This window comes from Rhinopithecus roxellana, chromosome 15, assembly GCF_007565055.1.
Source record: "Rhinopithecus roxellana isolate Shanxi Qingling chromosome 15, ASM756505v1, whole genome shotgun sequence".
Classification (NCBI taxonomy): Eukaryota; Metazoa; Chordata; class Mammalia; order Primates; family Cercopithecidae; genus Rhinopithecus; species Rhinopithecus roxellana.
Genome location: NC_044563.1, coordinates 84,880,016 through 84,906,458, shown reverse-complemented (window position 1 = coordinate 84,906,458; position 26,443 = coordinate 84,880,016). Strand labels below are relative to the sequence as shown.

Below are 26,443 nucleotides of genomic sequence, written 5' to 3'. Positions count from 1 at the left end.
TATCAAAAAGTCAAAAAATAATAGATGCTGGGGAGGTTGCAGAGAAAAGAGAATGCTTACACACTACTGGTGGGCATGTAAATTAGTTCAGCCACTGTGGAAAGCAGTTTGGCAATTTCTCAAAGCACCCAAAGCAGAATTACCATTAGACCCAGCAATCCCATTATTGGATATATACACAAAGGAATATAAATCATTCTACCATAAAGACACATGCACATGTACATTCATCACAGCACCATTCAAAATAGCAAATACATGGAAACAACCTAAATGGTCATCAGTGATAGACTAGATAAAGGAAATGTGGTACCTATATACCATGGAATGCTGGATATTCTTACTTATAAGAGGAAGCAAAACATTGAGTAGATGTAGATACAAAGAAGGGAACAACAGACATCAGGGCCTACTTAAGGGTGGAGGTTTGGAGGAGGGTAAGAATTGAAAAACTACCTACTGGGTGCTATGCTTATTACCAAGGTGATGAAACAGTCTGTACACCAAATCCCAAAAACACACAGTTTACTTATATAACAAATCTGCACATGTACCCCTGAACCTAAAATAAAATTTTTAAAAACCTGCAAGGATCTTCTCAGTGAAATTTCCAGGGATCCAGTGGTGTGAGGTGTATGGAAATATCCCTTTTAAAGTGAAAAGGAAATTGTTGCATCTGGCCATGCCTATAACCAAAAGAGAGACACAATACCTAGTGAGCCTCTTTGGATTCTGGAGGCAATGAGGTGTCACTCCCATCCATTTACTAAGTTACTTGAAAAGAGTAAGATTTGAGTGAAAGCTGGAATAAGATAATGCTCTGCAGTGGATACAGGCTGTTGCCAAATCTGCTCTGCCACTGGGACCATATGATCAAGCCAATACAATGGTGCTTGAAATGTCAGTGGCAGATAAGGAAGATTTTGGAGTATTTGGCAGGACCCTATAGGTGCTATCTTCTGTAGATACCTACTATCTTTTTAAAAAACAGCTTTTGGCTTTCTATTGAGCCTTGGGGGAGACTGAACACTGAACTATGGGCCACGAAGTTACTATGTGACCCTACCTGGCTGTTCCATGAAACAACAAATTTGGATGTGCGCAGCAGCACTCCAACAAAAAACAGAAGTGTTATCTACATGATTGGCCATGAGCAGGCCCTAAAACAAAACACAAGTCACACAAAGAAGTGGCTCAAATGTCCATGGTCTTCACTTCTGCTACACTATCTACTCTCACTCAGCCTGCAGATATGGCCTTATGGAAAGTTATCTACAATTAGCTGATGAAGAAAGAAAAAACTCAGATCCAGTTTACAGATGGTTCTGTATGATATTAAGGCATCACCTGGAGGAGACAGCTACAGCACTAAAGCTTTTTTCTGGGATATCCCTGAAGTACCATGGTGAAGGAAAGCCCTCCCAATGGGCAGAACTTTAAAAAGTAGTGCAACAAATTGTTCATATTGCTTAGAAAGAGAAATAGCCAGATGTATGATTATATACTGAATCATGGGCAATGGCCAATGGTTTGAATAGATGGTGAAGGAATTGGAAAGCTACCTAGTTGCACATTGACTACATACTGCTTCCACCATGGAAAAGTCAGCATTTTCTCCTCACTGGAATAGACATTTACTCTGGATACAGATTTGCCTTCCATACACACAACGTTTCTCCAAGAACTACCATCCTCAGACTTATAGAATACCTTATTTACCAGCATAGTATTTCACACAACATTGATTCCAATCAAGGAACTTACTTCATAGGAAATAGAGTGTAGCAAAGGGCCCATGTTTATGGAATTTACTGAACTTGCTATGCTCCCCATCATCCTGAGCAATTAACTTGATAGAAAAGTGGCCCTTACAAGAAAAATTAAAAGCACCAGTTAAGTGGCAATATCTTCCAGGATTGGAGCAAAGTTCTTTAGGAGGCCATATATCCTCTAAATCAGTATCCAACACATGGTGTTATTTTTCCCATAACTAGAATTCATGGGTCTATAAATCAAGGGGTGAGTAGGAGTGAGATACCACTCGCTACTATTCCTAGTGCTCCACTAGCAAATTTTGCCTTCTACTTCTGCAACATTATGCTCTGCTGGCTTAGTGATCTTAGTTCCAAAAGGAAGAATGCTTTCACCAGCAGACATGACAATGATTTCATTGAACTAGAAGTTAAGACAGCTGCCCAGCCACTTTGGGTGCTCATGCCTCTGAACCAACAGGCAAAAAGACAGGAATTACTGTGCTTGCTAGGATGTAATCCTGACTATCAAGGATACTTAGAACAATTACTCCACAATGTAGGCTAAGAAAATGTATGTCTGGAGATCCCTTAGGGTATCTCTTAGTATTATTGTGCCCTGTGATTACAGTCAATAAAAAGAGACAACAACTCAGCTCAGACAAGATGACAAATGGCTAAGCCCTTCAGAAATGAAAGTTTGGGTCACTCCATCAGGTAAAAATCGTTATCACTCGAGGTGCTTGCTGAGAGCAAAGAGAATATGCAATGGTTAGTGGAAGAAGGTGTATTCTGAATAGATATTGGTAACATTTTAAAGATAATCTGGTATAAGAAAACGGTGTGGTTGGTGTTACATAATAGACATTCTGAATTGCTGGTCCTTGTGGCTCCTTCACTACTGAATATATTAAATTGCATTTCAGTGAAAACTGAGTAAAAATAGAGAGTCGGAAATCAAGTACAGATATGTATATGTTGATCTTGAGGAAAGGAATGAGGTCAGTTACAGTTTATATCTAAAATGAAGAGAGGGGCTTCAGAAACAAACACCTATACTTGTTTAGTACACTTGCTTGCTTATACTCTCAGCAAAAGCCATGTAAACTTCTTGAGGACAACTTTTTATTTATTTTTGATTCTTTGAATCCTGGCATAATACCTGACAAATAATTTTGCAAATTTGTTGAATAAATCAAAGAAACACTAATTGTTTAAAATTTTAAATCACTTCATGAGGAGTCATATACGTTTGGAGAAAAGTAATTGTAGATATATTATTTTCCTTATAAGCATGTCCCATCTGCAGATACCAAAAGCCTCTTCTACAAGGATGAAAGCTGTTTCTACCTTTTAGAGAACTTGACAGCCTCACATGACTCTACTGGAATGATTGCTCTGCGTCTTACGCTGATTTTTTTTGGCTTTCACACTGGGCCTATCTCCATTCTCAGCACCTCAGGGACTGGGGGAAATGTGATGAAGCCTTGTATGTGAGGAGAAGCTGTTATTTCTTAATTTATGTTTTCTTTCTTCTTCCTAGAATGTGGATGGCATCATAAAGTGGTATATGTGGGAGAACAGAGATTGTTCTTTTGTGTTGTGAGAAAAGATGTGTAGCCATTAGAATTGCCTGGGGTTCAATCAGAATAAAACATCTCCCAGGACAGGGAATTTAGATATAATATTATTGCAAATTTCTGGTCACAATTCAGGGTTTGAGTGTTCTAAAACTATTGAGAATAAATTGCATTCTATGGTATAAAATTTGAGTGGTGGAGAGTCACAGAGTGTGTGGATCAATAGTGGTATTAGGGATAAGGTGTTGCAGTATCAGACCCCTGTGACATCACCATTTCATTACCTCCATCTAGCTCTGATTTTGTATTTAATAGGTGTCTTGGCCAGGCGCGGTGGCTCACACCTGTAATCCCAGCACTTTGGGAGGCTGAGGCGGGTGGATCACGAGGTCAGGAGTTCAAAACCAGCCTGTCCAACGTAGTGAAATCCCCTCTCTACTAAAAATACAAAAATTAGCCGGGCATCGTGGTGTGTACCTGTAATCCTAGCTACTCAGGAGGTTGAGGCAGGAGAATTGTTGGAACCTGGGAGGTGGAGGTTGCAGTGAGCCAAGCTCGCACCACTGAACTCCAGTTTGGGTAACAGAGTGAGACTTTGTCTCAAAAAAAAAAAAAAAAAAATGGTATCTCATTTGCTATAAGAGAATTACATCTTTGTCTGCCAAGCACCCCAAATTGTTCATCTGGACAACTCCTACATATTTATATTTTTCTTGTGGGTATAGAAGAGAACAGATCCTTCCTTGTGGTTCTATTTAGATTTCAAAAAAGACATATGCATTTCTGGAATAATATTTTTTTCTTGGTGTAAACAATTGATTCATCTCAGTCAGATACTTTACAAGAGTATGAAAAGGTGACATCTTTGTGTCCAAAATTGTACACCTGACAATATAGAGCTTTTCTGAACACAGGAAATTCAGACCACTATTAGTTTGGTATTCATAAAATCTCCTTTGCCAAGTATTGGTAATTTTTCCCAAAAAACTTGGAACCTCAGAGCACTTCTCTGGTGGAAATAGGCTTTGAAGGTCTTAGGCCTCTCCAGACAGGATTCCTCTCCTGGTATGTCTCAAACACCCAGGAGCCAGGTTCTGCAAACTCACTTTCTAACCATCTTTCTGGTAACCCACATCCATAGCAATGATGTTTTCACACATTAAATCTTTTTTGAAGGCATCAAATTTTTTTTTGTATGTTTTATAATCCATTATTTTTTCATGTCCTATGAGCTTAGGAAGGCAGAGAGGGAGAGATTAATTATTTCATTTTGGAAGAAAGAAACAGTGCTTCTGAGAGTTTAAAACTGTCCCATTGTCATACAGAGTAAGGGACATGAGTACATTTTGTCTGGCTCTAGGGTCAAGAGTCTGCCATCTCCCTTCTCAGGGAACAGAGTTCAAGTACATCAATGGGATGAAATGATAAGAAATCAGTGGTGTCGAGGGTTACAAAGTCAGAGGTTCAGGAGTCAATTTTATTTTCATTCGTGGGAGTGAGAATTTGACTTAAGCTAAAAACGTTTCCCACAGAATAAAGGGAAGTGTGTTGAGCTTCTCGTCTAAGAGGAATGCTTCAACTGTGTAAAGGTGAGAAGAGCTAGAACAACTAGATCTACAGTAGTCTAGTGGTAGCAGGTGCTAGATAGGGAAGAGAGCAGTTTCTAGGTGTAGATGGAAGAGATAAGGGAGGAAGGACGTTGTGTGCTGATGATGTGGTCATATTTGATGGGGAATAGCCAAGAGACTGTTTCATGCTATTATTCACAAATTCATTGCCCTACCATAGTGCCCTCCACTTCCTCTATTCTGGAGAAAATATTGACATCAGTGCTGACTCCTTTGCATATAGTCAATGTTATGAATTTTTATCATTTCTGAGTGGACATCCGGTGCTACTGTGGTAAGATGATATTTCCAGATAAGCTGTGCCTCTGGTTGGAATTCTGGGAAGAAATATGAGGGTGGTTGGTGTATTTGTGGATATGTGTGTGTGTGTGTATATGTATATTTATATAATATACATGTATATTAAAATGTATACATTTATATGTATTATACATAGATAATCTATTTATATGTATTATACACATGTATTTATATGTATTATGTATTTATATAATTATAAATTACACACATATTATAAATACATACACATATTAATATACATATGTTATATATACATACATATTATATATATATATATATATATATATATATTTTTTTTTTTTTTTTTTTTTTTTTTTTTTACCAGAAGACTAGGTTTGATGAAGAGAGCAGTTGTCAGATCTGGGTAAAAGTCCCATCATCAGGGCAAAGAACAGGTGGGAATGTATCTAGAGAATCAACATACAAGGAGTAAAAGTGAAGTTTTTCCTAGACTTGACCCTCATCAAGTCTCCTCTGTCCCCACTCTCTTCTGAAGAAGGAAAGGTAGGGCTGTCTTTTTTTCTCCGTGATTGTAGAACTGACCCCCTTTAAAAGTACTCTCATTCTATGCACTTGAACACATATAATTTTATAATTTTTACACCATTTTATTATTGTGGTTCTATGAAATTTTCTGCTTCTTCCTGATTGTAAGGTTGTTAATTTTAACCTATTCATTTTACAGAGATTTAAAACTTAGCATTGAATTGTATAACAATGTTTCATAATTTTTTGGTGATCTACAACAAACCACTTTTTTCACACTTTTTTTTTGTTTGAGACAGAGTTTTGCTCTTGTTGCCCAGGCTGGGGTACAGTGGTGAAATCTCGGCTCACTGTAATCACCACCTCCCAGGTTCAAGCGATTCTCATGCCTCAGCCTCCCAAGTAGCTGGGATTACAGGGGCTCACCACCATGTCCGGCTAATTTTTGTATTTTTAGTAGAGACAGGGTTTTGCCATTTTGGCCAGGCTGGTCTTGAACTCCTGACCTCAGGTAACCCTCTCATCTCGGCCTCCCAAAGTGCTGGCTGGGATCCCAAAGTGCCTGGCTGGGATTACTGGCACAAGCCAAGGTGCCCAGCCTATCACACTTTTTTATTGTTGTACTAACTTAATTTTTTTTTTTTTTTTTGTCAAATATAATCACTTTTCTATTCTAACATTAGCAGGAGCAGGAACATCACTGGCAAGAGTGGGAACAATAGAGAGAGAGGATGAAGTGCCATACTCTTAAATAACCAGATCTCCCATGAACTCACAGCAAGAATGTATTAATTACCATGGGTGCTAGGCCCTCCATGATCCAATCACCTCCCACCAGGCCCCACCTCCAACACTGGGGATTACATTTCAACATGAGATTTGGGAAGGACAAAAATTCCAACTATATCAAGGATTATCGTTAACATTGTATTGTATACTGGGAATTTACTAAGAAAGTAGATTTTAAATGCACTTACCACCACCCCCCTCCCACACACAGTAACTATATGATATAGTGGATGTATTAATTTACTTGGCTGTAGTAATCACTTTACCATGAAATTATATATCAAAACATAATAGTATATATATATCTTAAATATGTACAATTAAAAAGAAAAAGAAGAGTCCTACTCTCAGCATAAAAAGTTCTATAAAACAAAACTAAAATTGGAGTGGTCTTGACAGTGGAGTCTGGGAACTTGAAAAATGAGACTTCAGTAAAATCAACTACTATTCCTCTGAAGGTCACAAAACTATTGCACAGGACATTACCACAGCTCACACTTTTTAGTAATCATGAGAGCAAATATTTATTATGTTCCAGACACTAAATTGGTGCATTACATTCAGCGACACTTAGTTTTACACAATGATTTTAATAGTGAAGTACAGTCTTAAATCCCAATTTATATTTCAGGAAAAAGAAACTGAGAAAGTATTCATCATGATTAGAAAACAAGAGACAGGGTTTGAGCTCAAATATTCTGGACATAAAATCTTCACTCTGAACACACATATTGCTCGTATTTTCCTCTCCTTGATTCCTTGATGTATCTGGGATATCCTGAGCAAAACACTGACATACCCTCCAAGAACCTTTAGTTGATGTTGGTGGTGGTCATGGGGGTGGTTCCTATGGACTACCTAGGTAGCATGGATGGTGGCTAACAGGCTTTGGGCCTCTTCACATCAGTGGTAAAGCGAAATACAGACAAATGGGAAGGCAAAGATGTTATACCAATACTACTGTGTCTTTAGGAAGGATTAGGTAACTTTCTCTGAAAATATGAAAAAGAGTAAATGAATAAATAAGCATCTCTCATGACTCAAGCCAAATATACTGTACATCTCAAAGATGAGTAGAAGTTCTAAAGAAGGGAAACCACAAGGAAGCAATGGTCTGAATGTTGCAGATGAGTCAGTTGCAGGAGATAAGTCAAGACAAAAAGTTGTAGGTGAAGAAATGAGAAAATTCAAGAGCTTGGTGGGCATAGCGTCATGGGAGCTGGACAGTTCCAAGGATTGAAATATGGATAAACAGGCTGAGAAAAGCAACATTTAGAGAACTTGTAAATGAGGGAGCCATGGCTTGTGACATTGAAAAATGAGACAATACCTGCTTCATAGTCTAGGAAAACCCCAACACGGCAGGGAGGCACAGCCATGGAGAGAGTCAAAACTTCGGGATCAGAGGACAAAGACTCCTCAAAGGCACTATACTTACATTTATTCTGTAACCCTATAACCCAGTAGCCAAATAAAGGTCTGTATTTGGAGTAAACATTTTGATGATTTGCACATCTTCTAACAACATACTTTATATTGTGGGAATATGTTCTACAGTATACTCCCAAGATCCAGGCAGTTTTCTTGGACACATCCACTTCCCAGTAATGTTTCCCAGAGAAGAAATATTGGGATCCCAAAACACCATAATTATAACACTGAAAAGGCCAAATTGGCACAGACATCACTTGTCTCTGATCTTCTGAAAGGACAAGATTCAAATTTAGGTTGACTGAATTCAGTGTGACATCCACTGCAAGAAAAAAAAAAGTGTATATATATGTATATGAATATAATCAACTATGTGATATATATGACTAGGTGACAGATATGGAGTAGTTTATCTAGTGACATTGTGATGAAGGAACTTGGGAGGTGACTGAAAAACTTGCACTGATGAATTGTGGGAGGGGTAAAACACTGGAGAAATGCATTAGGCAAATGTTTTGGGAGGTGCTAAGAATGCATGAGGCTAAGATCAGAAGATATCATTGAAACCATAAACTTCTGGAAGGTAATTGGAACAGTTATTTAAAGACGGTAACTTTTTCTTACCCCAGTAGCACTGGACAGCTGTCAGTTCTGAAATAATAAAAGATTCAGTGATGCTGATTAGAAACAAAGGAGTAAGCACTGATACCTATATATTCTTTGGAGTAGGGACAGGGGAAGGGAATACCTTGAAGCTGTGAGCTAGTGAATTAAAAGATAAACTAAAGACCTAGCCATTTTTCCTTACATGTAAATGCATCCTCTTCATCACAGAATATTGCTTTTTTTCTGACCTCCCTCCTCTCTCTGTCCTCAATTTTAAGTTATCCCACCTAGACAGTTTATTGCCTGACACCACAACAATCCCACATCCACAGTCTTTGCTTCTCCTCACCTCTAAACATTTGCAGCATCCTACTCAGATCTGGAGCACGGAATACAGTCTTCAGTTTCTTGGAAACCTTTTTTGGCTTTTTCAGCCTCCAGATCTCACTCCTAGGGATGACAAAAATTGTCTGACCCCCACATCTTTCATCCTGTGTCCATCCCTCCCACATCACTGGTTTCATCTCCTTCACATCACTGATGCACTTGAATCCTTCTCCCTCAGCCTGAGGAGGGGGAGAAGGGAGAGCCTGACCCTGGATCCAGAAGAAATGTGACTGTGTCTACTTTCCCTCTTATCCTCTGGGTGGCCTTGGGAAGGTCTTCATTTCTTGAAAGTACAGTTTCTTCCTTAAAAATAAAATAATTAAACCCTCCTTTGATCTCTAATGGAAATAATAAAAAAATTGGATAAAACAATGCATAGGAAAATACTTTGCTACCTGTAGAAATGGTAAGTGATATGTGCAAAACTCACTGCATCTCAGTGGGTCTTCTGGGAGGGGCCAGAGATGTAGTATTCTGCACTGTAGATCCTGACTGTGATGTGGGGCTCTGTAGGGAAATCTTGTGAGCCTGTGCCCTAGTTCAAAGCCTGAACTCCAGTGGGATGGCCCATATTTGAGATTTCGGATTCTCTGGGAAACATGAACACTTGGCAAAGGAGAAGTTATGACCACCTAAGTAAAAATGTTAGAATTTTATGTGTTTGTAAGAAACTTGATGTTTCCAAGTAGGCTGGCAACGGTCAACATAAGGAACAAGGACTACACTTTTCCGTAGGAGCTTCTAAAGTGTGTGAACAGGCAGAGATTAATTATCGTCACTGGAGTCAAAGCTACCATCCTGAGGCTCAAGTCTGCTTTTGGAAATCTAAAGAGAACCTTGCATAATGATCTGGTACCTTCTATTTCTAAGTAAGCAAAGTAAATATAAAGGAGCTGTCTCCATGCCCTATTTTAGGATTTGACAAGACCCTCCATGTGATATGACAGACACATATAAAATAAAAGATCCAGGGCTGGATGCAGGGACAGAGGATGAATTAAACAAGTGAAGTCACAGAAGTCTGACGGTAAAAGCTCTCATCCGTAATATCCTTTCTGGCTGTAGCTCTGAACTTCAATCACTGAATTTACTACTATAGGATCGAGTCCATTCTCAGTAGTTATGGAACACTCAAATACTCATCTGGGACCAGCAATTTAAGATAAAGTTACATCCAAATTTTACTGCTCTGGGAGGTTTTTTTGTTCTGATTGACCACCAAATAACTCTAATAGCTACAAACACTTCTTTATAACTCACAAGCACCACTCCTGGCCACCCATACGCACCATTTCATGATTCCACTCATGTCCTAGAAAGAAAAGAGAAAACATGAGTCAAAGTGTATAAAGACTGGTGTAAGACTAATGAAAGAAAGAAGAACAATAGAAAAAAAAATGGAAAAATCAGAAGTGAGTTATATGAAAATGTCAACAAAATTGGCAAACGTTTAGCTAGATACACCAAGAAAAAAAAAATCGGGAATGAAAGATGGGATATTACCACTGACCTTATGGAAATTAAAAGGATTATAAAAATGATGAACAACTGTATGCCAACAAATTAGATAATCTAAATGAAATAGACAAATTCCTAGAAATACAGAAACTATCAATATTGATTAAAGAACACATAGAAAATATGAATAGGCCTAAAACATGTTAAGATATTAAGTTGGAAATCAAAGACTTCCTACGGAGAAAAGGCCTTACCCAGATGGCTTCACTGGCGAATTCTGCCAAAGGTTTAAAAAGAAATAATATCAAAACTTCATAAATTATTTCAAAAATATAGAAGAGAAGGGAACATTTCCTAATTCACTACATGAGGCTCATCCTACCCTGATAAAAGAACCCTGATAAAAGAACCAAAGACATCACAAGAAAAGAAAACCATAGGCCAATATCTCTTATGAATATAAATACAAAATTCTTCAACAAAAATATAAGAAAATCAAATCTGGCAATCCAGCAAAAAGATTATACCTGATGGCCAAGTAGAATTTATCCCAGAAATGCAAGGTTGGTTCAACATAAAAAAACAATTGATGTAATATACCATATTAATAAAATAAAGGATAAAAACCACATGATGATCTCAATAGACATGAAAAAAAAGCATTCAGTAAAATTCAGCACACTTTCATAAAAAAAAAATAAAACAGGAATGGTAACAAACTTGGAATAGAAGACAGGTCCCTCAGCCTGATGAAACACATCTATGAAAAACCTACAGCTAACATCATACTTTGTGGTGAAAACCTGAATGCTTTTTCCCAAAGATCAGAAAAGACAAGGATGTCTGCTCTCACTGCTTCTATTTAACATGGTATTGGAGGTTCTAGTCAGGGCAGTTAGTCACAGAAAAGAAATAAAAGGCTCTATGTTGGCAATTAGATAGAATGAATAAGATTTAGTATTTGATACCACAACAGGGTGACTATAGTCAAAAATAATTTATTATGCATTTAAAATAATTAAAATAGTATAATCTGAATGTTGGTAACACAAAGAAATGATAAATGCTTGAGGTGATGGATACCTCATTTACCCTGATGGACTGATGTAATTATTATGCATTGTATACACCTATGTCAAAATCTATGTACCCCATAAATATATATACTTATTAAGTACCAATAAAAACTAATTTTTTAAAAAGCATCTATATTGGAAAGAAAGTAGTAAATCTATCTCTTTTTACAGATGACATGGTTTTATGTACAGACAGAAAAGTCCTACTCTATCCACCACCTATACGTAACCTCTTCCAATCTTTTTTTTTTTTTTTGAGATGGAGTCTCACTCTGTCACCCAGGTTGGAGTGCAGTAGTGCGACCTCGGCTTACTGCAACCTCCACTTCCTTGGTTCAAGTGATTCTCCTGCCTCAGCCTCCCAAGTACCTGGGACTACAGGCACATGTCACCATGCCCAGTTAATTTTTTTGTATTTTTAGTAGAGACGGGGTTTCACCAGGTTAGCCAGAATGGTCTCGATCTCCTGACCTCATGACCCACCCACCTCAGTCTCCCAAAGTGCTGGGATTATAGGTGTGAGCCACTGCACCCAGCCTCCAATCTTAATTTTAGCTCACATATAGATGCTGTTTTTTGTCAGCCTTTACATATCTAATCATTGTCTTTTATCTGTAATCATGTTTCTATAATACTGTGGCAGGTCAGGTGTGATCAGCAACCAGAACAATCAGTTTCCCTTATCCCTTTACTATAATTTTGATGAATGCATAAGTTAAACATTAAAGAATTGGAAAAGCTGGTGCCTGAGTACCAGGGCTGAAATGTGAAAACAAAGCCTTTAAAGACCCTGCCTGGGTTTTCTCATACCCTAAAGTCTGATCAAATAATAAAAGCATTCTTACACATACACCTTGTACCAGGGCCCATTTAAGATTAAGAAACTTTCCAAGATTCTAGAGAAAACTCTCTAGACCTCAAACCCTAGTTAAAGAATAAAACACTCCTGCTTGTAGGTGCACTCCCACATGAAGGCATAGAGCTTAAAATGTATATAAGCTCCAGAAAAAAATCTTGTAACTCTGAGTTGGTCTGATAAGTTACTCCAACCTTCTCTCTGTAACCAGTTGAAAAAATAAATCCGCTTCTTTTCCAAGTCTGTCTGCCTCTCATTATTGGACCATGAGAAAAAGCAGCTAGACTTCATTTTGTACAGGTACAATACTACATTCCACAAAGAAGAAAAAACGGGCACCAGTAACCAAGAATATCTAAAACATAAGCTATTCACCAACCATGTTTCCTTTCTTATGCCCTATTGTCAAAATGGTATCAATATTCACTCAGTCCCTGGCCCAGACACTAAAACATTTTATCAAGGCAGTCCATCCTTAACTTCTGCTAGTCATCTGCATTCCCCCATCATCACCATTATGGGTTAATTTGTTTTGAGCAAGATGTACCAATATATTTGGCCTTACTCTTTCATGACACCAGCTGCTGTACAACCAAATAAATGGGTTTGCTCTCTTTATTAGTATAGTTTTGTTGTTCAACAACTAAAATTGCCTTAACTGGGAAGAAAGTAAGGGTTGTGGCCAGAGAGGTATTATTTTAGTCACAGATGGCTCTGGAAGCTCAAACCTCTGTCAAAATTCTGGCCTCTCTGTGCCTATTAATTCTCATTTCTTCCCTATATTTTGACTGTATTCTCAGATTTTAATTGATAGCAACTTGAATCTTTTTATTTGAATTATCTTCACTGGTATTATTTTCTGCTAAAAAGGACAACTTCTCTTCACTGTAATGACAGTACAGTTTTGTCACCCATAAGCATTCAGGATTGGGTCAGATGCCCAACTTAAAATAACCACAGTGGCCGGGTGTGGTGGCTCAGGCCTGTAGTCCCATCACTTTGGGAGGCTGAGGCGGGCGGATCATGAGGTCAGGAGATCGAGACCATCCTGGCTAACACAGTGAAACCCCATCTCTACTAAAAATACAAAAAATTAGCCAGGCGTGGTGGCAGGCGCCTGTAGTCCCAGCTACCCAGGAGGCTGAGGCAGGAGAATGGCGTGAACCCAGGAGGCGGAGCTTGCAGTGAGCAGAGATTGCGCCACTGCACTCCAGCCTAGGCGAGAAAGCGAGACTCTGTCTTTAAAAAAAAAAAAAAAAAAAAAAAAAAATTATCACAGTGTGGCTGGTAGGGACGTAAGGATTGGATACACTGATTTACACATAATTAACTCATTCATCCTCGATAGTGCTGATTTTCTCAGGTCTAAACAAGTACAAGGATAGAAATAGACATGTTAGTCTTCCTTTCAAGAGTAATTCCAGGTGTTGTTACCAGAAAAACGGGGAATGGATATTGACAAGACAAAAATAATGAGTACCATGTAGCCCAAACCCTAGCATTGTGCAATAGACCCTGATAAGAAACCTGTACATGTGCCCCTGAATCTAAAATTTTAAAAAATCTGATAAAAAGTTTTTAAAATAATAACTATCATCTTCATTCCCTCATTTAGCTACCTACCATTCCATTCTTTCAAAAATAAAAATGGTCAAATATAATAAAACTATTACAGAAAGCATTAAAAATCAAAGTATCTCTTTTATAAGGGAAATAACCTAAAATCTCATCTAACCTTTGCATCAATTTTCAAGTTTAGCATCTTTCTGTCTAGATCATTCTTCGGCAGTAAGTGTTGAATGTAGCTCTTATGCAAAGAACATCAGTCCCTCCAGCAAACAAACAATGGATATATGATAACATCATCCATCCCAATCACCATCATAAGAATCCATATAGAAAGAAAGCTGTTACAGGGACTCTCAGGAGACAGGACTGTGGAGGGGAAATACCACAAATACAACAGCATATATCTTAACATATTGAAAGAAATAGCCAAAGTCCCTACTCAGATAAAAGAATAAGTTCCTTAGTTTTCCATTTGCCATTCTCTGAAGCTAACATCTAGATGTGAAATGTTAATCCCACAGTATTTATAGTTTTTGATCTACCAATAATTTTTAAATTCCAAGTGACCAAATAGCAACTAAGACTGACTTAAATGGGACAAATGCGTGGACAAATGACATAAACACTGTTCTTTTGTGAAGGTGGCGATTCAAAGGGTTGTGAAGAGCTTAAGGAAGAACCATAAAAAAGGGCCTATGGAACCTTTTTGCTTTTGTTTTTACTGAGATGTAGTTCAAATACCATAAGATTTGCCCTTTACAGTGCACAATTTAACAGGTTTTAATATATTCACAATGTAGTGCAACCATCGTTGCACAGTAAATCCAGATCATTTTCATCTCTACAAATAGAAATTGTCCACTAATTAGCAATTACTTCCTATTAATTCTTCCCCAGAGCCCTGGCCCACTAATCTAGTTTCTATATTATGGATTTGCTACTTACAGACTTTCATATAAATGGAATCATACAAAAAAAGAACTTTGTGCTTGCCTTCTTTCATTTATAATGTTTTCAAGGTGCATCCATGTCATAGCATGTATTATTAATTCATTATTTTTCATAGCTAAACAATATTACATTGTTTGGATATAACACATTTTGCTTATTCATTCATCAGTTAAGGAGATTTGAGTTGTTTTTATTTTTGAACAATACTGCTGTGAACTTTCATATATAAGTTTATGCACAGATATATGTATTCAGTTCTTCTAGGTATATAGGTAGGAATGGAACGGCTAGGCCACATGAGAACTCTCTTTACGTTTCTGAGCAACTGCCAAGCAGTTTTTCTAAGTAGCTTTACTATTTTACATCTCTATGAGCAATTCAAGAAGGTTTCAATTTCTTCACATCTTCCCCAACACTTGGTATTGTCCATCTTTTTAAATTATAGCCATACTAATGAGTGTAAAATATGTTTAGAAATTTCTGTTCCAGAGTAATCTGAAATTTAAACAAGAAAAGAAGACAAAAGGAAAAAGGAATTTTTAAAAAGCTGGGATATAAGCACCAGAGACAAAGGAAACAATTCAACAAATGAAAATCAGTTACTCTGCTGCTTCGTTCCAAATCTTAAAAAGGAAATATTTGGAAATTCAGCAAAGAAAGGAAAGCACTGTCTGTCTATATAAATTTGTCCATCTGTCTCCCCAAAAGGCTCAATATTCTATCACTTTATGTTTTAAAAAAATTGACAGGGGGCTGGGCACGGTGGCTCAGGCCTGTAATCCCAGCACTTTGGGAGGCCGAGGTGGGCGGATCATGAGGTCAGGAGATCAAGACCATACTGGCTAGCACGGTGAAACCCCATCTCTACTAAAAATACAAAAAAAGTTAACCAGGCATGGTGGCGGGCACTTGTAGTCCCAGCTACTTGGGAGGCTAGGCAGGAGAATGGCATGAACCCGGGAGGCGGAGCTTGCAGTGAGTCGAGATCATGCTACTGCGCTCCAGCCTGGGCGACAGAGCAAGACTCCGCCTCAAAAAAAAAAAAAAAAAAAAAAAATTAACAGGGAACATTTACAATAACAAATAAGCATATTTTAAACTTAAATAGAACACATTCCTTAAATGTGTATGCTCTTAAACCTGAAAATCCATGTGTTTACCTGTGACTAATCCGAGTAAAGAGAAGTCTGGTGAATGCCCGACACTAGATCACATATAACAGGGGCCTAGAGGCTATAACTAGATATCATGGATCTTCTCTGCAAGGTAAAATATATTCCCTTACTTCATAAATTAATAAAAATGTCATTCATGTGCATGACATCTAGAATGGATGACAAGGCAGCACCGCAAGGCCAAAGAAACCCCTTAGTGTCACCACCAGCATGAGAACGCAAGGACACAGAAGGGAACTGTGTTCCCAGAATCTCAGATTGAGTGAACCTTCTTACCTGTAGCAGCTCCATTGCTGACCACTGACTCCGACACTCCACATCTGAGATTAGCTCTCTCACCAACTGCTTCTGCTGAATTAGCTCATCCTCAGCCTCTGCAAACTTATCCAGCCTCTTCTTTTCCTCTTCTTCCAATCTTTGCAGCTCTCTCTGCTCCTCACTATTTAGGATGCTTCTAAGCTGATCAAATTCTGTTTGTATCCTTTGTCTCTCAGTTTGTACCTGATACTGCAAGGATGGACAAGAGAGAGATGTAATAAGTTTGTCAGGCTAAGGGCCTATTGTGCAAGGGATTAGGAGCCAGTAGGGAAATACACACACACACACAGACACATATGTGTGTGTGTATTTATATTATCTGTATATCTGTATATATATATACCTATATTATCTATATATAGATATGTTTTTTTTTTCAGGGAGTTCAAATCAGCAAGGAGTAGAAGCAATAGAGGTACTTAGAGGGAAGCTATTTTTTCCTACTATTTTCCTTTCAGTCCTTGCCAAAACAATGACCTCAAACTGTCTTATCTAGGCTAACCCTCAGACAAAATGTAAAACATAAGGCTTAGCTTCTAGACCACTTTCCTGGATATTCATGACTGCCTGCCTTACCACACTCCTAACTTGAATCTTGAGGAAAACTGTAGTCCTTTATATGGTGTATTCCACCAGAAGTAGTAGAGCCTCACAGGAAAAGGGCAATGGAACACAGTATTTGCTAGCCTTCCTCATCATAGAGTCCATCTTTGTGCTTAGTTCCAGTATGTGTGTGTAATTGTAACATGTCCACTTTCTAGCCTCCACCCCCAACAGGGACAGGACAGAGAAGAGAACTAATCAGATGGCTTCAGGACTCATGCAATGTCAAGGAATAAAAGGATGAGGCCTCCTCGGATTAAGGTCCTGTCAAGCTTCCTGTCTCAGAAATCCTTCAGAATCTCCTCTTGCCTTCCAGGAAGTTTTCTCTTCTCTAATGTCAGCTTCTAGCTTCTCAGCTTCCTGTTCCTCCTTCTTCAGCCTCTTGAGGACTGCCTGGAGTTTCTCCTATGAGAAGGGAATCACACTAGAGTCAAGCTATGAGCTTTCTCAGTATCTGGATAGAGGACAACAGAGAAAAAATCAAGTTGATCCCAGAAAAAAAGCAATTTACAGAAACTGTGAAGCTGGTGATTAGAATCTATGACATGGGGAAAAATTTGAGGAGATGAATGTATTGTTTATTCATTGTGATGAAAATCAATACCCCTCGGTCGGGCGCGGTGGCTCAAGCCTGTAATCCCAGCACTTTGGGAGGCCGAGACGGGCGGATCACGAGGTCAGGAGATCGAGACCATCCTGGCTAACAAGGTGAAACCCCGTCTCTACTAAAAATACAAAAAAAAAAAACTAGCCGGGCGAGGTGGCGGGCGCCTGTAGTCCCAGCTACTCCGGAGGCTGAGGCAGGAGAATGGCGTAAACCCGGGAGGCGGAGCTTGCAGTGAGCTGAGATCTGGCCACTGCACTCCAGCCTGGGCGACAGAGCGAGACTCCGTCTCAACAACAACAGAAAAAAAAAAAAAAAAAAAAAAAAAAAAGAAAGAAAGAAAAAGAAAAGAAAATCAATACCCCTCAAGAGGAGTAGCCTGATTCTCTCTTTCCTTAGAGTAAGTATTTACCCTGCAGAAAGGAAAGTCCTTTCCTCTTATCAATGCTCTTTCCTCGTTCAGTCCACAATGTTCCTGAGCAATTATCCTGCTTAGAGAAGCAAGAGAGCTAACTTAGGAAGGAATTTATCACCTATACAATGAAAAAGGAAAAAACAAAACAAAAATCTCTCACTCTTGGCTAAGAGACTGTACTCTAGGATCATCTGTTATGTAAACCAAAGGAATACGCAGGAATGTACCCCGGGCATTGGAAGCTGAGCACAGGGTGAAAGATATACATGGAGATGATCAAGGGACTCAGAATTATGATTCCACAAGGGGTAAAGAAGGATGAAAAGGGGTGGCTCCTTTTTCTGACTTAGTCCGCCTGCACCCAGGTGATTAAAAACCTTTATTGCTCACAAAAAAAAAAAAAAAAAAGGCTGGGTGTGGTGGCTTACGCCTGGAATCCCAGCACTTTGGGAGGCTGAGGTGGGTGGATTGTGAGATTAGGAGTTTAAGACCAGCCTGGCCAAGATGGTGAAGCTCCATCTCTACTAAAAAAAAAAAAAAAAAAATTGCTCGGCGCGGTGGCAGGTGCCTATAATCCTAACTGCTCGGGAGGCTGAGGCAGGAGAATCTCTTGAACTTGGAGGGCAGAGGTTGCAGTGAGTAGAGATCACATCACTGCACTCCAGCCTGGGTGACACAGTGAGACTCCGTCTCAACAACAACAAAAAAGAAGGATGAAAGGGTGAGACTTTCCACCAACTACCATCTTCTGCCCCAACTCCCTCCATCTAGGGCCCTACCTGACATTCCTTGAATACTTCCTCCGTGAGGACTGTGTGGTGACCACGGTGCTCCTGAGACCGCTCACAAAGCCAACAAATGACTTTCCTGTCCTCCTTACAGAAGAGTAGGAGTTTCTCTCCATGATGACCACAGAGATCTCTCTTCTTCCCATTGTCTGAGCTCAACTTGACCTCCTTGAGTCTCTCCACTATGTTGGTCAGATGCTGATTAACTTGTAGGTTTTCAAATGAGTAACTGGTACCACACACAGGACAGCTGCTTTTTCCTCCCGGGCTGGTCACTGCCTCCTTGTTGCTCACAGTGATGCAGGCTCGGCAGAGGCTGTGGCCACAGCCTAGACTCAAGGGTTCTGTCAACAGCTCCAGGCAGATGGGACAAGTGACCTCCTCTTGCACGTTAAGCAAGATTTTTGAAGCCATTGCACTGCTTCCCTGGCTTCTTCTGCTCCTAACTCCTGAGGCTCTCCTCTCTCTTCTGGTTAAAGACCCCTGGATGGCTGAGAAGATTGAAAGGGGATGGTATAAGAATGGTACAAATAAAAAGCATTCTAATTGCGCACACATCAAAGACTGGCCAAGACTGCAACATTAAAGAACAAAGATGAGGAAGAGAAACCAACAATGGCTGAAAGTGGTCTGGGCAAGCTGTTAATGCCTCAAGGCTTTTGCACTTGTTCATTACTCAGCCTAGAATTACCCTCCTGTTGCTATTTGCATAACTTTCGTTTATACATTTTTCAACTTTCTCCTTACATGTCCCTTCACAGAAGGGCCTGATAAGACAAACTTAACTACAGCACAACCACAAACTCATCATTCAGTGTACATTTGCCATCTTTCTCTTATTATCACTATCTATTTTAAAATGTCTATGTCTTCTTTCTAAAATATAATCTACACATAGATTAGGCACTTTCTTTTTTTACTGCTATAGCCTCAGTGTTTAGAACACAGAGAAGCACAATGTTTGATAAATATATAAAAAAAAAATCCCTGTCTCTCCATAGACGACTAAAACTTTATCAGTGTTTCATTTTTCTTTCCCATTATTTGGAAATTCTTCAATAGCTGAACTTTGGAACCCCAGATTTGGTTTCCCGTGAAGAAGTGCTCACCTTCTAACACATCCACCCACACAAAATCCTCCCATGCCCTCACACACTTTCCAGAGATACTCACAGAAACAGCAATGACCATAATATGGAGATTTCATTACCAGTTACAATTTAAAAATCACTTTGGCCTATTTGTTCCTCCTTCAAAAATTCTTGAGAAATAAGAGTACTCCCTTTCTTCAGATGAATAAATAAAATTAAATGACTTACAAAGATCATCCAATTCAATAGGTAGAATTGGAGTGACCATAATATCCTCAGAGTTCTCTTTCAGAGGTCGCCATGCTACTCCACTTATTTAAACAAAGAAAAGCAGAGGTAAAGCCTGAAAGAAATAGATTGGGATCCAGTGTTATGAGAGTGTAGAAATGGAGGAAACCACATAAGCTGATAATTTCTAGGGGGTCTTGTGTTTATAGATGGTAGGATTTCATCTTGGCATGAAGGATGTTACAGAGGTTGATAGGAACCCAAAGGTGTGTATTTGTTGGGGGAGGGGGTGTAACCAGCTGAATTACACATAGATTACAGATTCATACCAATGTCAGATCATTGAGGAATAGAAATACCAAGGAGATGGCTGTCGGTCATGGGAGAGATGTCCCAATATATAAGGGGAGACTACATTTAGGAGCAATGAAGTTCTGTCTGTGTTAAATCCACATCCACTAATTGAATGCCAATTATTCCTGTGTTTATTTTGGAAATTCTCACTGAAGACATATTATCTTCCGTGATTAAAATCTAGGAAATGGATTAAAATTCAAAGTTGAGTATGAACAGATGGTATTAGCCAGAATAAAGTAAATAGTCACCTAAACAAGATAGAAGTTAATTATATAATCATAAAGTGTAAAATAGTAAAAATTACACCTATGAAGGTGTAAAAAACACCATCATAGAGAGGTATAGGTTTTTAGAAAATCAAATAATTTGCTAAGTAGAGAACTATCCAAGATATCTTGCTGGATAAGTAAGAGTTTAATGAAAGCTGAATAATGAGAAAGGAATACAGAATGAGAAAGAAAACAAATATTTTAGGTAGAAGGAATTATGTAAGTGAATGCCCCATTCATGGAGGACGTAGCATCATAACATCTTCGAAAGTTTTTAAATGTGTGGTTGGTATGCAAAAAGCCCTAGGCCTTGGCATCACATGAGCCTAGAGGAACCTGGATATGTGACACTTCCTAAATGAAGTAAAAGTGACAGTCTCTTTCCAGTGAATAGGAGGTGAGGGCAGGGATGGGAGGATGCAGGACAAGTTAACAGAGGAAATAGAGAGAAGCAGATGAGGGTGGGAAATAGGGTGAGGTAAAGGAAATAAGATTGGAAGTCAGACTAGACATGTGGGGGAAAAAAGGGATATCATTAGGCTTAAGTCCTTCCTTCCTATAAAAAAGACATCCCCATCACCATCCCCTGGTATATTATTTCATTTTTATTTTTTTGGTAAGCACAGACCTCATCTTCCGTAAGAGGGCTGAGACTCTTGTAACAAAATATTCTCTGTAGGGCTCTGGAAGCTATGTTCATGGTCTTTACAAGGGAATCAGTCTGTTGATGTAAGATTTATCTAAGCTACGTTAGTTTCACACACATCCACATGGTCTTGTACCAATGTAAGAATTCTCACTGAGGCCGGGCGCGGTGGCTCACACCTGTAATCCCAGCACCTTGGGAGGCTGAGGCTGGCAGATCACGAGGTCAGGAGATATAGACCATCCTGGCTAACAAGGTGAAACCCCATCTCTACTAAAAATACAAAAATTAGCCAGGCATGGTGGTGGGCGCCTGTAGTCCCAGCTACTCGGGAGGCTGAGGCAGGAGAATGGCGTGAACAGGGGAGGCAGAGCTTGCAGTGAGCCGAGATGGCGCCACTACACTCCAGCCTAGGCAACAGAGAGAGACTCTGTCAAGAAAAAAAAAAAAAAATCTTCACTGAGAGCTTACCTGAAGCAGCCCTGCCTGCATGCTATATCTCCTGTCCTGTATTCCGCCTGCGGAGTTAAGCTAAATGAGTGCAAATGGCAAAAGAAACCTGCAATTATTGCTTGTGGTCAGCCAGAGGGTGCACCACAGAGTAGTGGCATGATGATACAATGCCAATTCTCGGAACCTGAGGTCAGTTTAGACAAGGAACTGTGAGGCAAAAGGAAAAAGGGTGGCTCTCAGTAGGCAGTGAGTAACATTTTGATACTTGTTCTAGTAGATAGAATTATACCCTCCACAAAAATATGTTTGCTTGTATGAATATGACCTTATTTGAAAACTACATCTTTGCAGGTGTAATCAAGTTAAGATGAGGTCATACTGGATAAAGACAGGCCCTAAATTTAAAGATCTGTGTTTTTTTTCTCTTTTTGAGATGGAGTTTCGCTCTGTCGCCCAGGCTGGAGTACAATGGCGCGACCTCGGCTCACTGCAACCCCCGCCTCCTAGGTTCAAGCGATTCTCCTGCCTCAGTCTCCTGAGTAGCTGGGATTATAGGCATATGCCACCACGCCCAGCTAAGTTTTATATTTTTAGTAGAGATGGGGTTTCACCATGTTGGCCAGGCTGGTCTCAATCTCCCGACCTCAGGTGATCCACCTGCTTCAGCCTCCCAAAGTGCTGGGATTACAGGCATGAGCCACTGTACCCGGCCTTGACCTGTGTTTTTTTAAGAGGAGAGGACATACAAACACACAGGAAAGAAAGCCATGTGACAATAGAGACAGAGACGGAAGTAGCACAGGTATAAGCCAAAGAATGCCAAGGTTTGCTAGAAACCACGAGAAGTTAGGGGAGAGGAATAGAACCCATTTTCACATAGAGCCTTCTGAAAAAAATCAAGTTTGCCACCATCTTGGTTTTGGACTTCTGGACTCCTGAGCTGTGATATAGATTCCTATTATTTAAGTCATCTAGTTTGTGATAATTGGTTACAACTGTGCTAGGAAACTAATATAATTGAACAGGTTTGATAGTGAAAGAAAGATCTGTGATATGTGACAACCTAGGAATCTTTCCTATGCTTGGCAAAAGGATGGGGTACGATAAAAAGCTATATGGAGATAAATCTAGGCCTCGAGACCTGTCTATTCCTCTAACCATCCATCAAAAGACCTTAAGGAGGAAAAAAGGCTGAAAGTAGGCTGGCGAATGTCATCCAGCCAATGGTACAGATACTAAAAATCATACAAGAGATATACTGGTAGCCCCTGGCTGCAATGACCATTGGTCAGACCAGGATCTGATGACTAGTAAGACCAGGAGTTTACATGATATGATAATATTCACCCCTGGTTATGGCTAAAGCTATGAGCCAACCACAGATGTGGGGTTCTTTGTTATCTTTTATTCCAATCAGTATCCAACCAATAGTTAGAAATACTGGGGGACTCCAGGAGAGGAAGCAGTAGAACATGCATTCTGCCACGGGCTGTGACTTCATGTTCACAGTGAGGCTGCATGTTGATGCCAAAGCTGCTGCCACCATAATAACAAAAGAATAAGAAAAGTGCAGAGGACCAGGGTCCCACGTGTGAGAAATGACCCCACCACTTCCCAATGTGGCTCAAGCCCAGCAGCAGTCAGGGAGGTAGAGAAGGGAACATGAGTGTCATGGGCCTGACAGAACTCCCAGGTTACCTGGTTACCATAGCTGCCAGGTGATTGTACCCTTCTTTTGAGTCTTCTCCTAACATCTGGACTCCTAACATCTGGATATGATAATGCAAACTTTAAGTCTCTTTGCAGGTAGATAGTAAAATTAGAGTATGTCTAAGAGTGACTTTTAGGGGAGGATGTCTTTTGAAGTTTCTAGACAATATCCTAGACACTTCTTCTGGTTCCTTGGTCAGGAACTGCCAGTAAGGAAAGTAGAGCCTGTTTTGACATCCAGAGGCCTGGAGAGCTCAGAAACATCGTAACATCTCCTCCCCATTCCTCGATGTACTGAGTTCTTGCTTCAGCTACTCCTTAGAGTCCAGGGCTCAATCTATATATTTTGGTCAATATGCTGAAAGAGTTTTTTTTTTTTTTTTTTTTCAAATTAGTTCCAACCACCTCAACTGCCACCACTCCGGTAGAAATCACCTGAATTCAGGAAATTGTTCTTCAACTAGTCTTGCTGATACTATCATTGCCCTTCCTTTTTTTTTTTTTGAGACAGAGTTTCGCTCTTGTTAGCCAGGTTGTAGTGTGGTGGCGTGATCTTGGCTCACTGCAACCTCTGCCTGCCGGGTTCAAATGATTCTCTTGCCTCAGCCTCCCGAGTAGCTGGGATTACAGGTGCCTGCTACCACGCCTGGCTAATTTTTGTATTTTTAGTAGAGACAGAGTTTCACCATCTTGGCCAGGGTGGTCTCAAACTCATGATCCACCTCAAGTGATCCACCTGCCTTGGCCTCCCACAGTGCTAGGATTATAGGCATGAGTTACTGTGCCCAGCCATGATTGCCCTTCTTCACTCTGCTCTCATCTCTGTTCTTACATCAGTAAACAGAGTGATCACCTTAAAGCAGATGTCAATCATGTCACTCTTCTGTTCAAACCCATGCTATCCAGAGTGAGGCCAGACTTCATAATGGTCCAGTTAGGTCCACATCGCACATCCCTTCCCACTGCCTCAATCCTCAGAGCTCATCTTTTTTTTTTTTTTTTTTTTTTTTTTTGAGACAGAGTCTCACTCTTGTCCCCCAGGCTGGAAGACTGGAGTGTAATGGCAAGATCTCGGCAACCTCCACCTCCCGGATTCAAGCGATTCTCCTACCTCAGCCTCCCAAGTAGCTGGGACTACAGGCATCTACCACCATGCCCAGCTAATTTTTGCATTTTTTTAGTAGAGACAGGGTTTCACCACGTTGGCCAGGCTGGTTTTGAACTCCTGATCTCTGTTGATCCTCCCGCCTTGTCCTCCCAAAGTGCTGGGATTACAAGCATGAGCCACCACTTCTGGCCAGAGCTCACCTTTTATTACTCTCCCTGCACACTCCCATCTCAACCTTCTGTATCCACACTGTTCTCCTTTTAAGCGCAGGGAAAAACCATTAAAGACTTTAATTTCCTCACATTCTTAAGATTCTATTCAAAAGTGTTCTTCTTACAATGAAAACTATTAAAAACTTTCATAAAAACTATTTAAAGTTGCAAGGCCTTTATGAGGTCTTTACAGAGTCCTTACCCTAATTTAACTTCTTATAGATGTTACTCCATAGTATTAGTCATCTTCTTGTGTACTCTATCTTTCATTGATATGGTCTATGATTGCTGTCTAATTAGAATGTAGGCTTCCACATATATTTCACATTTACTGAATGCTGAATGGATGCTAATTGCACATTTTTACATCAGCAGCCTCCTTTATAATCAATATTGTCCCATATATTGGGCCTCGTGCCTGACTAGACGCCTCTGGGAGACCGTCAGTATGTAGGCAGACATGGATTCTACCCAGGAGGATGGCAGTTTCAGTGAACTCTGAGGCGTGAGAGCAGAGGCCAGAATGGCATGTGTTGGAATATCTGTAACATATCAATCAAGGTGCAAATTGCTCACAAGTGAGCTTAAGATAGGACATACTGTATGTCAAATTCTTAACAAGAAGATTAAATCTGTGGGCTCCTTCTGAGCCCACAATAAACAACTTCTGTTAAGTAGTTGTGAGCAAAGAAAAACAATAAGAAATTGAGGTTATAAATCAATGCAAAGGTGTGTCTAAGAGGAAGAATGATGAGGAACAAGTTCTGAGACAGGTGAAGACGCTGGTGGTACATGGGTTACTGAAGTAAAAGTAAACAGTATGTTCAGGGATGTGCAAAGAGAGCCCTGAGATGACCTGCAGAAAGACACAGGGTAAGAGGGAACAGAGCAGTGTGCAGCAGTCAGATCACTCAACCTGCTCTAGTCAGGCAGGCCAAAGACTAAGAATACGTGAGGATGGCCTCAGAAAGCCGCTTAGTGGTTGCCAGGAGGGCAGAGAAAGAACCCGCTTCAATATTCCCCTGGTCATGCACCCATGGCTCCATTCTATCTCATGCTGCATACTAGGAGCTAAGCCCTGCACACACTTGGAAAACAGAGACCTCTTCTCACCAACTTCTCTTTTGAGGAGGGAGGAAGTGGAAAATAAGAGACCTTCTGTTCATCTCTTTAAGAGAGAGAGAGAGAATTCAGTTTCCTTTGCAAGGTAGAAAATCAAAATTATACAATAGGAAGGGAATGGAACTGGATTCAGCCTGGAGAAAAAAAAAAAAAGACACTCCAGAAAACAAAGGCGGCCTTCTGCCTCTTTAACACTGCTTTCAAGGCTGTCCCTCCCCAGACTCTAGGCTGCTATCAGTGCGCACTCAAAGCAGGAAGCCTGCAAGCCAGCCTTTGCTCCCGACAGAGCAGGGCAGCCTTGGGGCCATAAATCAAATTCTCCTAACTTCACTGAGAACTTTTCTCCTGGAGTCTCATACCCTCTACCCCCCACAAACCTCACCACACACCTTCAGACCAACAGAAATCTCGGCTCCTGGTTGAAGAGGTGAAGAAAAGCCAGGGTGGGTGTGGTCAGGATTCATTCAACAAATGAG

At 39.9% G+C, this 26,443-nt stretch overlaps 1 protein-coding gene across 2 annotated transcripts; it reads right to left on the bottom strand.

Annotated features, from left to right (window-relative positions):
* Positions 1-7,032: 7,032 nt before the first annotated feature.
* On the bottom strand, positions 7,033-26,440 carry TRIM34 (tripartite motif containing 34). 2 transcript variants are annotated; one of them, XM_030918049.1, is made up of 9 exons: positions 26,357-26,410; positions 20,091-20,205; positions 18,763-19,262; positions 17,274-17,369; positions 16,320-16,550; positions 10,248-10,270; positions 8,921-9,021; positions 8,590-8,616; positions 7,033-8,287 (listed from the first exon to the last, which is right to left on the bottom strand). In XM_030918049.1, exons 2-9 carry the CDS (start codon positions 20,128-20,130, stop codon positions 7,722-7,724), a joined length of 1,584 nt encoding a protein of 527 aa, XP_030773909.1. In that variant the 5' UTR covers positions 20,131-20,205; positions 26,357-26,410; the 3' UTR covers positions 7,033-7,721. The 2 variants fall into 2 exon arrangements, with proteins under 2 accessions (XP_030773909.1, XP_010362846.1); XM_010364544.1 differs by lacking the exon at positions 20,091-20,205 and having other exon boundaries at positions 26,357-26,440.
* Positions 26,441-26,443: the final 3 nt, after the last annotated feature.